This window comes from Zea mays, chromosome 9, assembly GCF_902167145.1.
Source record: "Zea mays cultivar B73 chromosome 9, Zm-B73-REFERENCE-NAM-5.0, whole genome shotgun sequence".
In the NCBI taxonomy this organism is placed as follows: Eukaryota; Viridiplantae; Streptophyta; class Magnoliopsida; order Poales; family Poaceae; genus Zea; species Zea mays.
The window spans coordinates 154,935,857-154,948,926 of NC_050104.1; the positions used below are offsets into that span (position 1 = coordinate 154,935,857).

A 13,070-nucleotide genomic window follows, 5' to 3' on the forward strand; every position below is an offset into this window, starting at 1 on the left:
CCATCAGGCTCTTGGTCATCCATAGGATAGTGAGATCCTATAAGAATTCTCCAATCGTTCGAGTGAGATTCATGTTATCCAAAGCTTGAATTGGCAAGAAAATCACAAATGCATGCAACTTACCCTGAAGACTGCCAAAACCATCTTCTCTGTAAATGTCATCGAACATTTCAGTCTATCACAAATATATCAAGATGGAGACCCATCAGAAAACTGGAATAAATGACATGCGACATGAAACCAACTTTGGTTGCCAACGCAAATGCTATAAAGAATCATAGAAGGTTTATAAAGCAATAATAATGCAACAACTAATCACATCCACCCATGGACCACAAGAGAATCAAGTGTTGGTAGGTTTGGCGTTAATTTGCTCCCAATAATTTGCATGCCCAACGACCTGATTTATAGCAGTGGATGAGATCCATTTTAGGGCCTCATCGTTTTCAACCCAATTCATATAATCTATATAAATTAAAGGAGATTGATAGGTTTAAATCCGTTAAAAACCTTCATAATTTTTCTCAACCCCATCTCCAATTATAAGGATTAGGAATAACACAACAATGCCTATTCATCATGAGCAGTATGTGCATGTATCCCTCAGTTCGCTATCAATTTTTCTGACATCGAATCTCCAGACACCGAAGGTCCCTAGAAAAAATGGTCTATCGTTTTACTAAGAATATGCATTTGTTATACCTGATGATCACATCAAAGCGCTAGAAAAATATTGAGAGGGATGGGAGCAGACAAGTATGATGCAGTATATTCTACGGTGAAAAAAAGTGCACGTGCCAGCCTCCGGCGACTTTGACGGGCGATCAATCAAATCTTAGAAGGTGGCTTTCTTGAGCGAGGTGATGGTCACCGACGACCCCAACGCGGAGGCGCCGACCTGGATGTCAAAGGAGTCGTAGCTTAAAAGTATTAATAAACACGCATTAGATAATCGAGTCTTATTAGAAATAGTACTAATTCATTCGTATTCGATAATATCAAACAAATTAATATGGATGAAGACATAACCATCAAGTATTATAGACATTAACTAATCAATAACAGAGACAATTTCAAAGAATAATACAAAACACATTGACCTTCATTGTTCAAACTGTCGGTAAGCATTTGTAGAACACAACAATACATTTTTATATTCGTTTGTAATGGTTATCTGTTCGTAAATACTAACAAGAATGTGAAAAATGAAGACTTTACAGTTTTCCTTGCATTAGAAAAAGAAACATGAGTTCACCATATAATCGTTGTGAATTTCCATATTCACACGTTACTGATAGAACCCAGGTACTCCAATGGTTTTATTGGTACTGAATCATGGATTGCGTCAAACTAAAAACAACAGGGAAGAACAATACTATGTTAATCACTTCATATTGTATAGGTGTATGACTAGGGCTGGAAAAAAAGCTCGAGGCTCGCGAGCCGGCTCGGGCTCGATCAGGCTCGGCTCGGCTCGGTGAGGCTCGCGAGCCTAAACGAGCCCGAGCCGAGCCTAATTCTGCGGCTCGCTACACTAACGAGCCGAGCCGAGCCGGCTCGGTGAGGCTCGCGAGCCGGCTCGAGGCTCGGTCCAAACTACTGCTTACTCGTATCTCCGTTGACCAGTGTGTAAGTGTGCTATTTTGGTCACAATTCACAAGGAACTAGAGTGCAGGGACATAATTTTTTATTATATGGAACATATTGTGCTTCAAATTTGAGCTAATGACTATAATTACTATTGTTGAGTATTTGAGTGTACAGGCTCGCGAGCCGAGCCGAGCCGGCTCGCGAGCCTATATCGAGCCGAGCCGAGCCTCATTACCGAGCTCGCTAAGTGACCGAGCCGAGCCTGGCTCGGCTCGCTATTCCACCGAGCCTCACCGAGCCGAGCCGAGCCTGGCTCGGCTTGGCTCGTTTCCAGCCCTATGTATGACCGTGCGTTGCACTCAGGTTATACATCCAGTAAAGAGCGTGACATTTGAAAGCTCATGGGTCAACTGTGTTGCTATTGATGCAAGCGAAGGTTGGCTGGTAACACAATCAGTAATTAGAACTGAATAAAAAATGGAAATGCAACCAATTAAAATTAAGTTTGGAAGGAGCACAAAAGTGTACATGTTCTGAATATTTTAATAGCATACATCTAACTCGCTTTCTCACAAACTGTTGCACTATTCTATCTATAATATACAGCTCGTGTTATTTTTTAAGCTTAGTTTCACTTATTGGTCACCACAACAATCAGGCACCCACTTAACAGTTTTAGTGAGCCTGGCAACCCAAAAAAAGTAAAAAAAACAAACGTATGCAAACCCATTCAGTTAGGTTACAGAGACTATATGGGTTTCCATCTATCTGCTAACACAAACAAGTATCCTTGGTGATTTAGTTAGGTGTGATTTATGTTATATTATTTAGCCACATGCTCTACATCGTTGTAGTCTGTAAAAAAAGAGGAACATATGCATCATGATCATCTTGTAATTAGAACTGAGAAAACTGAAAATGCAACCTATTAAAATAAAGATTGGAATAATGAAAAGACAAACGACTGATTAAAGTATAGTACCTTTTTTGCAGACAATCCACATTAGATAATCATAATGAAAAGACAAACGACTGATTAAAGTATAGTACCTTTTTTTGCAGACAATCCACATTAGATAATCACTCGTAAGCATTGTTAACTTATGGTTCTGGTAAGGTATATGTTGTCCATCAGAAGATAAAGCACCAATAACATTAGCCAAAGCAGAAAGATATTTATTTATACTTTGCGCTTCTTTCAATTGCTTTCCTGCTGAACCAGATTTTTTCTAGATGATAGTTTCCTGGTATAACATTTATTAACAAGGCAACAATTTATCATGAATAGTGCTACTATTATCAAATGCTCATGTCTGCGCCCATGGAATAAGTGGTTTTAGAGATTAACCTGGAGATGGATCTTTTGAGGTAATCTCCAAGGACATCCGGGCACCAGTTTGGCAAAGTCAAAGTCAGACTCCAGAAGTGGTACAACAAATTTGGCGTCATCTGGCTACAAAATACAGCAATATGAGGTGAGAGTAGATACCAATTTTCACAAGGAAAAAAAACTGTAAACATTGGTAAACTTACCCTATCAACAGAAGGTACCATGAGATAATTTCAAAAGGTCATTTCTCAACCACAGTATTCAATAATAAAATTGAGGTAATTGGGAAAAGCAGTTGGTAATAAGTCATTCAGGCCACTCAATCTTCAGCACCTGCTTAAGACCCTGTCTATTTATCACCATACTGCAGCTGCACCATATAAAAGCTGCTTTTATCTAGATCATACATCTGCATGTATGGCATACCAATCTAATACCTCAATGTCACCAGATGGGCAACTGAGGAAGTGTGTTAAGCCGTTACCTCCTTAGAGAGAACTGTGCTTAGTTCAACGCTAGTATCGCGTCATCCACCATGTGAACCCGCTCCTTTTGGTATTCAATGTACAATTCTCTGCAGCAGTCAAAATTAGAATTAAACAGTTATCAAAAGAAAGCTTAACGACAAAAGCAACATGGGTATCTCAGTGTGCTTTCATAACCAACAAGAACATCTCACGATATCAATATCTTCCAAACCACAAACCTGCCACACAAACTATAGTTAAAAAAGGGTGGGTAGATCATGCATTCATTCAATCTTGGCTCTGGCGGAAAGCAAAGGCACCAACATTCATCCCTACTCAGAAATCCCTATTCATAAACACAGTTACATAGTCAACCACTTTCCCCATGTTTGTAATCCTCGTCCAGCAGCTGGCTGCTCGACCCCAACTGTACGCGTATGTGCACGCCAATGGCAGAGACGACAGCCGATGAATCTGCAAGAGGGTTGCAAGTGTGTGTGTGTGTGTACATCAGTACTCACGACAGATAATCACTCGTTCGGAAGATCGAAATCGTGGTGTTGCACTTTACCGGGCGAACAGGATATTTCGATCCCGTGGGGGAAGAGACACATTTTTGGCGAGTAACAATCTCCTGGCCCTAGTTGCTCGAACATCGTCAGGAGGTTCTTCCTCTCCCTTTTCCGCACACAGGATTTGCAGCTAGAGAGACGTTTGGGGCGGGCCATGCTGACACCTACGCCAGTGCGCTGTTGGCGACGGCGAAATCAGGGCTAGGGCGTCGGCGGTGGGATCGGAGCTACGATTGCTGGGGGATTGTGGCTGGGCGGTTAGGTGAGAGAGGGGCGTGAGGAGGAGGGATGGATTGGGGGAGCTGTTGCTCGCGCGGGGCGTGAGCATGATCCGGCGGCGTGAGGAGAGGATGAGGACGGGGATGGCGGGTCATGCCGTGCGGCGTTTGTGGCGGTGGGGTCGAGGTAGGCAGGGCGACGGTGGCTGCGGTTGCTCGCTCGCACGGATGGGAGGGCTGACGAGTGACGACCAGAGTGATGTACGCGCGGGGCTGGGCAGCATCCGACGGACGACGAAACAGAGGTACGGACGGACGGTTGAGATCGTTGGATGGCAGAACAGCGGGAGGCAGGCTACCTTTGCGTTCTTAATAAGTAGTATAGATATTACATCAGTACAATCAAACACATGTTTAGAGACACAATATTTCAGTTGTAGCGTAGGAGAAAAGAAGACTGCAGTTGTGTGCAAACAAAAAACTTTGGTTTTTTTACCCTAAAAATACCACGTATTTGCAAAACCATGGTTTAAAATACAGAGTTTTTAGATATGCTCTCAAATACCTTTTAGTCTAAAATACCATGGTATGCTTAAATACCGCGGTATTGTCTTAGGAGAGAGCGTGTGGTAATTTACATAATACAAGTTGTGCAGCTAAACGTGCAACCAAGGTGCCCACGTTGTCTCATTTTATATCCACCTTTTGATCGAGCATGAACCGTCACCGTGTCGAATCATGTCGCGAGTCGAGTGCCACGTCCCACGTCGGGCTCATGTTGCAAGCATCCCAGGTGTAACTCTCAGGACATAGAAAAAAGGCATCGTTGAAGGTGAAGAAGAGATCCATCAAGCGGCTTGAAGATCGTTGTGCCCCCTATGCTCGCCCTACCGACTCGAGGACGTTTGCTAGCGAACCAGCCTGAGGCCGCGTTCGTTTGCTTTGGTTTGAAAACAGACATGTATTTATTCCTGGTCCATATAGAGTGGATCCGGGTGGTTCACTGGAACCTGGTCTGTTATAGATCCGGCTCTGAAATGAAACCTGGTGGCCACTAAAGTTTGTTCGTTTCAGCCTGGACTAATTCCATTCCATGCAGTTAATTCCATTCCAACAAAGCAACATTTTGCAACAACAGATCTGTCAACACGCAGATCGATCGAGCAGCTGGAAAATCAACGAAGCCATCCATTCCAACAGCTGACGTACCAAATCACAGTCTGCTTATCGTTGATCTATGGCAAGCATAGAATAATTGCTTTCCTATGCAAACCTAATTATAAGATGAAGTAATTTCTTTATACAATATAACTGGATGAACCAGCTAGAGAGCACAGATAATCATCGGAAGTTAACACTGGACTGAAATCTCAGTGATCAGGACAAAAAGCACTAATTAAAGCCACACTAATATCCTGGCTCATACCGAAAGTTCTCAAAGGGGAAGCATCACCGATTGATTACCCAAACCTGTCCAAACAAATGGAACAATTAGATTGGAATATAAAGGCCCAAGTGAATATGGTTGAGTGGAAGGTAAAGACACAAATATCATACCTACTAAGCCATCTCATTTCTTAGCCAAATCAAAGCTGATTCTTGATCCGCTTCACATGCACATATGAAAGTCTCTCTATTCTCTTTGCTCTTGGTGAAGACTGAATATGCTTTTGCCTTCTCCATTTTGGTCACTTCTTCCATTGTGTTCAGAACTGATATGCACCTTTTGATGGAGAAATCTTCACTTTGAGCTGCCTCCTTTTCTCTTGTCTCCTTTTCTCTTGCTTCCTTTTCTCTTGCAGCTTCATCTTCTACTTGCTTGCTCCTCATTTCTAGGTATTTGTTCATCATATTTTCTATGTTGTCAGTCTTTCTAGGCTTCTTTGGTTCCTTTTCTTGCTTGTTTCTTGACGCAGCAGGTCTTCGCTGTCCACTTTCTTCATCTCGTGACAGAGTATTAGTCCTTCCTTGAAGCATATCTTCATTCCTTTCAGCGAGTGCATCATCAACTTCATCATCTACATCATGAACAACATTCAGATCAAAGCCTTGTGGTCCATCTTCTGCATCCTGAAGTTGCTCATTCAGTTCTTCCTCTTGCGGTGCCTCAAGAGAAGTGCAATTCCAAGTCCCTTCAGCCAAGTGTCCTACACAATGACAAAGAAATATATATTATATATTTCAGTATATTATATATTTCAGTACGATGTTTGGAAACTTACCATCATAAAGCTCTCCCAAAGCATCAAAGAGCGGGAAGGTTGCCTTGTTGTTGTTAAACTTCTTGATTTTAGGAAATGTCTGCACAATTAAAAAAACATTGATCAAATACGAGATTATCATTATAAGGTTATCCTACATAACTAATTTAATAATTGAATTTCAATAAATCAACTTACCACCATGAGATTCTCCCACAAAGCTGGTGGTCCTTCAACCATATTCCTTTTCTCATTCCAGGTGGACCCACTCTGTTGCTTTGCTGCTTTGAGCATCTTGTAGTCTCTCTTCAGCTGACCTTCTTTATCCTGAATTTGAGACTTTGTAAAGGAGACATACTTGTTCCTCACATGAAACTCCTTGACCATTCTATTCCACCCTTCGGAGTTCCAACCATTGTCACCTCTATATCCACTTTCTTTAAATTCATGGAGAATGTCAACAAGAGACCTCTCAAGACCTGGATTCCAATCCGCTCTTTGTTTCACTACTACATAAACAATGGTCACGCATCAGTAATACAAAACTTACAAGAAAGCATGAAGAAACATTGAACACAATACCTCTTGGAGAACTTCCACTCTTTTTTGCCCCACTGCATTTAGGAGAAGTCTTCTTTTTAGTAGCACTTGTTGTAGGAATGAACCTACGCAACTTTGGGGAACCACCTATGTTGAACCTTGGGGAGCCTTTTCCAACCATAGCTTTTTAAAGAAAAAACTTATTACATTTTACAATACTACTAATTTAAATTATTACAACTTATTCAACCACGAAAATACTAATTTAGATGTTGTTGGTATTGAGCCCACATTTCTTGGGCGATGGTATCTCTTAAAGCATTGCCTTGTGTAGTGCCTGGGTCACTCATTTGATCACCACTTGGTAGAGCAACAAAGTTTGATGGATCAATATTATCTGGCTGATGATCTAACCAATCTTCATCACCATGAAGTGATCGAATTAGATTATGGAAGATGGCAGCAGCTATAGGTATCTTTACTTGGTTTTCCAGTGTGTGGAACGTGGCAACTTTGAGAATGGGGAAGCGCTTTTTAAGCACCCCCAAAGCCCTTTCCACATGGTTCCTCAGAAGTGCGTGGCGATGGTTGAAGAGCTCCTTCGGGTTCTGTGGTCTTCGATGTCCAGCCCCAAATTCCTTCAAGTGGTACCGAGCTCCTCGGTATGGAGCAAGAAAAGATGGAGTATTTGCATACCCTCCATCAACTAGATAGAATTTTCCTGGAGGTACCTGGAAACCCTTGCTCATAGCTGATCTTAGCACTCTAGAATCTGTGACCGATCCCTCCCATCCACTAGAAACAAAAGTGATATTGAGATCGAAATCACATGCCACCATCACATTTATGCTTAGTGTTCCTTTCCGATTTCGAAAAGGAGAATGTTTATCGGGAGATATGGAAATAGGAATGTGAGTTCCATCAATGGCACCAAGACAATTCTTAAAGAATGGATAGAATCTAGGATTATCTTGGATTTTTTGATGCACTTGATTAGGATCAGGAGGCTGAATGAAGCGACGAGATAGGACAGGAATGACCTTATTGAAGAAGTGGTTGATGTGATGATGGAAGGTGTCATTACTGTGCCCAAAATACACTTGGAGATCCTGATATGAGGCGTTGCGACTTAGCATGTATAAGAAGAACCCCAACTTCTCCTCGACCGTGATCCTTGTATCAACAATGATCCTTCTCCTTCTAAGATAAGTTGCAAGCTCTCTGAAGATATGTGGTTCCATCCGAAATGTAACTTGACAGTTCTTGACATGTCCCTCGAGGAGTCGACGAACCTTAACCTCGCCTGTCTCATTTGAGGTATGACGTTTCTTCTTTTGTCCCCCACCTCTAGTAGAACCCATTAGATATAAGGCGGGGAAAATAAATATCATCATGTCATCATCTTCTTCTTCCCTCCTCTTTCTAATACGATCCCGCAATGAGATACTCATTGTAGAACTAAATAATATAGATGTATTGTCAGGTAGAAGTTAAATAATAAAATAGAATTAAAGCAAATCATGTATCGCTTCAAAAGTACAAGTAACAAGGACTAAAGTAAACCATATATACGTACAAAGAATTTAATACCTTTTGGAGTTGGTACCGGATCCCAAGAGGGAGGAGGTTCACCTTCCCCAACTATAATTGGTGTTGTAGGGATCTATATGTAACAGCTCAAATAAATAGCTGGCATACATGATCATAAAGTATATACTAAATTCTTGAAGAAAACACATGAATCTAGGCACACAAATGAATCGGGATAAATAAATCTACGCAGGACAAATGAATCTAGTTTTCATGTCATTCTGCAAGGAATTCCGGTGACCAGACACCCACCCTACGTTCACAAAACTATATGCTAAAATCAGCGTAATGGAACACATCTCCTTTCAGTTTGAACACAAGATTTGCTGCCAACTCATGTACTGAAAGATACAGGATATATTGAGGCCATGCAATTCTACTCGCCTGTTCATTTCAAACTGGAAAACAAACATAGTCTGGAACTGAAATTTATACCCAAAGTACGTAAGAGCAAGATAAGACCCTGATCCATTGCATGCATGGTGATAATTAAGTGCAAGATTTAGTTTCATCGAAATCTATAATTTGCGATAAATTCAGCGGGAATCGAATTTTCTAGATGCCCAAATCGGAATTCGAATGCTAGAGACAGGCACAGAGCTAGCCTTGCTTCTTTTTATCTGAATGTAACCAAATAATGAAACAGATATATAGAACATTCAGCTCAGGATGCAATATTAAACAGAAGTGTCATGCATGTCCGAATTCAGTCGTTTCAGGCAGGCAATCAATTCAAAAACATTCGCAGGGACTTGATATATACAAGCAGAAGTGAAGGTTTCTGAACAAGAACTTGAGAGGCTGGGCAATGATACTAGCTAGCAGCAAGCAATAGCACGCAGTTCTTGCAGAGCGATAGTAACAAGCAGTAACACACAGTAACATGCACGGACCAGCAGATCGCGCGCGAGAGTGAGAGGGCGCACGAACCAACAGATCCTGCCGAGCAGCCGGCCAACAACGACGCAACGACGGCAGGGGCAGCCGCTGCCGTCAACGGGGCCGGCGGCCAGGCAACTTGTGATGACCCCAACGAGGACAGGAGCGGAGTCGCAGTGTCGAGGAGCGAGATCGAGATCGAGGGTAAGAAGAGAGCAGATCTAGATCCTCACCGGGGAGAAGGCAGCGGGGAGGGTCGTCGTCAGGGTTGTGCGCCGCCGCCGTGCCGGTCGCGTCAAAGCCGCCGTCGCGCCGGTCGCGTCCGCCGCGTTGGTCGCGTCGTCCAGGCTTCGATCCGGAGGCTACGACACAGGGGTTGGTTCCGGGTTGTGGAGTGAAGGGAAATTTCAATTCGGGCCAGTTTCGATTTCAATTCGGGCCAAAACGAACGGTTTCAAAGAGTTATACCAAATTCTAAACCAGGCCCATTGGTTCCACCCGGATAAGGCCTGGAATGGGCTGATCAGCTGAAAACGAACGCGCCCTGAAGCGGCTTCGAAATGTACCTCATCGCTGAGAGTTTTGGGGAAGGCGACTAGGGTTTCCATGTAGTGAAGACGCAACCCTTCCCGACCGTCGGAACCCGCTTCAAAGCCGTCAGGTTTGTCTCTGTTGATTTGCTTCCCATGTTATTCTTCCTCCCGTCTTCTACTATGTAGTCTCTACACCGGCATTGCCATCGTTCAAACGCGGGCACTGTTCACATCCGAGGTCGTTGCTCGCCACCCGTTCGCCCTCGACTTTCGCGTTTGTCGCATGTCGCTCGCCAAGCTTTCCGCTAAGTCTCTCACTGAAAGGGAAATGTGTCCTTGGACATTTTATTTTGGTGATTAAATGCTCAACACATTGTGTTTAGACTAACATCATCTTGTATGAACAATGAGAATATGAAGTTAAATCAAAATGGGAAAAGACACCTTTAGGCTTGAAAGTGGGAATAACACAAATCAATATGGTACCAAGTGAAAAAGGTAAGCTCCGAACACTTAGTCATGTGTTTTGGGTACTAATCATATTTGTCTAAGTGCTAAGGACTTTGTGAAGTCATGCCAAAAGGAGCAAAAATAGAATTGGAATGAAAAACAGAAAGTTGGACAGTCCGATGCCACCCACTGGACAGTCTGGTGCACGGTCTGACCGAAAGGGTTGCTCTCAGGTAAAATAAGTCAGCGTCGGCTATAAATCACCGGACAGTCCGCACGGAGCGTCGGACAGTCTGGTGTGCCAACCGACCAACGGCTAGTGGACACGTCAGCCGGAGCCACCGGTCACTTGGACCACCGGACGGTCCGGTATCCCATAGAAGTGGAAACCAACCAATCAAGAGATTCATAGTCACTGCATTGTGCAATGTCCGGTGTGCACCAGACAGTGCGGTGCACCCGCGTGCAGAAGGCAACCAGGGCCTTCCAAATGGAGCTCCAACAGCTCCTAGGTCCCTTAGGGCTATAAAAAGACCCCACTAGGCACCATGGAGGAAACCCTAATCATTCTTTGAACATCCTACAACACGAGACCTTGCGACCACGTTGTTGCTTTGCTAGATAAGGATTTGAACACATTGTTGAGCTATAACTTCTCTGTGGCATTTCTCGTGGTCTCTTCTTGACTCGTGTGTGTGTGTTGCTGCGATTTGAGTTCTTGTGTGTGTTACTACTCCCTTACTATTGTGCTCAGTGGCGGACGCAGGACGAAAATTTAGGGGGGGCCAAAAAGATCACATGAGAGTCATGATTTTCTAGTTCGCCAAGTCCGCCGACTGTAGGGGACAAGTCATATCGTTGCGACGAACGAGATCTAGCTTGTCGAGCGGATCGACGTCACGATAAAAACAGGACAAAGGACGAAGGCGTCAGGAAGGGGCGAAGTCGGGTGGCGTCACATCGGGAATGGGTCGGCAGCGGAAACGAGGCAGCGAGCAGACTGGTTTAGGTGCTGTTGGGAAGATTAGAGTCAGACTCGTAGATGCAAGGACTGGATCGAGAGGATCCGGCGAATAGGCTCATAACATGGTTGTTTTAGGCCATGTTCTAAACCTTTAGAGCTAATTGTTAACTGATTTTAGCTGGGTTGGGGCATCTAACAACTAATACTTATTTGAGGGGTATAACTAACAATTAGTTGATCCATTCTAAACCTCTTGGGTAATTTTAGCAACTAGCTATTAGTTTTAGAGATTTAGAACAAGACTTTATACCATCTAAAACTTCGATTTTTTTTCTACATTTAATACTAAATAATCATTAGGTATAAAGGGATGTATAAAATTGAGGGGGGGCCATGGCCCACTTTGCCCCCCCTCTGGATCCGCCACTGATTGTGCTTTGATCGAGATTGTTTGTGTAAGGTGTGATAGACTCCAACTTATGGAGATTCCTCATAAAGGGAAAACTTGATATAAGGAAGAACGACGTGGTACTCAAGTTTTATCTTTGCATCACTTGAAAGGGGTTGAGTGCAACCCTTGACCGAAGGAGGTCACCACAACGTGGAGTAGGCATTGGACGAACTACGGGATAAAATCGTCGTGTCTCTCTTGTGCATATCTTTCATTGCGATTGTTGTCTTCCAAGAGTTCTTGTATTTCACTTGTATTGTTGTTCCTAAGTTTAATACACATATCCAAGGAACAACCGAGTGAAGAGTTCTCTTCTTCTTTCCACCTCTATTCCTCAACTTGGTTTTTAGCTTCTACTAACACTTTTTATAAACCAAGTTTGTCTTGTTTAGAGTTAATTTTTGCAGGATCACCTATTCACCCCCTCTAGGTGCTCTCACTCACACCTCATTTATGTGTTCTTCCCTTATCCCGACTTCACCGTGCATGTAGAAGTTGGAGCTTCCTTATTAACATCACACTTTTGTTGTCAGTCGTGCACGTGCATTGTTCGACGAAATTTTCCAAAAGTTTTTTCCTCCGCTGTCGGAGAGTAAATCTCCGGCCGGGTGGCGGAGTGCACCCGCTCTAAATCCTGAGATGAGGAGGGGCTTAGACGTTTTGCTTGATCGTTGGAATGAACGTGAAGAACTCAAGAACACACAAGGATTTAGAGTGGTTCGGGCCGCCAGAGCGTAATACCCTACTCCACTGTGAGATGTATTGCGTGTGAGCTTGTATGAGTTTGCGAGTCTAAGGTGTGACCTAAGATTGTGTGTGTGTGTGTGTAACGTCGCATGCCTCCCCTTTTATAGCTGAAGGGGGGCATGCACAAAGGCACTGGGCCCCGACATGTGGGCCCAGGAACATAAAGAATATAGTGCTTGGAGCCACTAATGTCTGTTGCCGAGACAATCTTCTTGTGCCCTGACGCCCGAGATCTGCGTATCCTTGGCGTACAGGGGAAGCTTCTTGTAGAAGGGATGATGAGTACAGTGTGCTGCCTGGCACAGTCGTACTGTTCGCCAGCGGACCCAGCAGGCGCGCCGCCTGCTGGATGACCGTGACACCACCTGCCAGCGGATGGGACGGGACACATTAAATGCTGAGAGGGCACGTCGCCCGTCAGCGCAGTGGCAGGCGGCGCGTCTTCTCCTCAATAAATGCAGGGGCTACACGACTTCACGTCAGGTTCGACTCGGTAGCTTATGTCATGGGCTACAAGCAGCGGGTCTCCGCCTGAGCA

At 43.8% G+C, this 13,070-nt stretch overlaps 1 protein-coding gene across 5 annotated transcripts; it reads right to left on the minus strand.

Moving 5' to 3' along the window:
• Positions 1–5,342: 5,342 nt before the first annotated feature.
• On the minus strand, positions 5,343–9,933 carry LOC103639478 (L10-interacting MYB domain-containing protein-like). Of its 5 annotated transcripts, none has more exons than XM_008662228.3 (7): positions 9,621–9,933; positions 8,509–8,581; positions 6,961–7,101; positions 6,577–6,884; positions 6,400–6,478; positions 5,735–6,324; positions 5,343–5,647 (listed from the first exon to the last, which is right to left on the minus strand). In XM_008662228.3, exons 3-6 carry the CDS (start codon positions 7,097–7,099, stop codon positions 5,738–5,740), a joined length of 1,113 nt encoding a protein of 370 aa, XP_008660450.1. In that variant the 5' UTR covers positions 7,100–7,101; positions 8,509–8,581; positions 9,621–9,933; the 3' UTR covers positions 5,343–5,647; positions 5,735–5,737. The 5 variants fall into 5 exon arrangements, with proteins under 5 accessions (XP_008660450.1, XP_020399935.1, XP_035818647.1 ...); XM_020544346.3 differs by having other exon boundaries at positions 6,577–6,887; XM_035962754.1 differs by having other exon boundaries at positions 6,961–8,376.
• Positions 9,934–13,070: the final 3,137 nt, after the last annotated feature.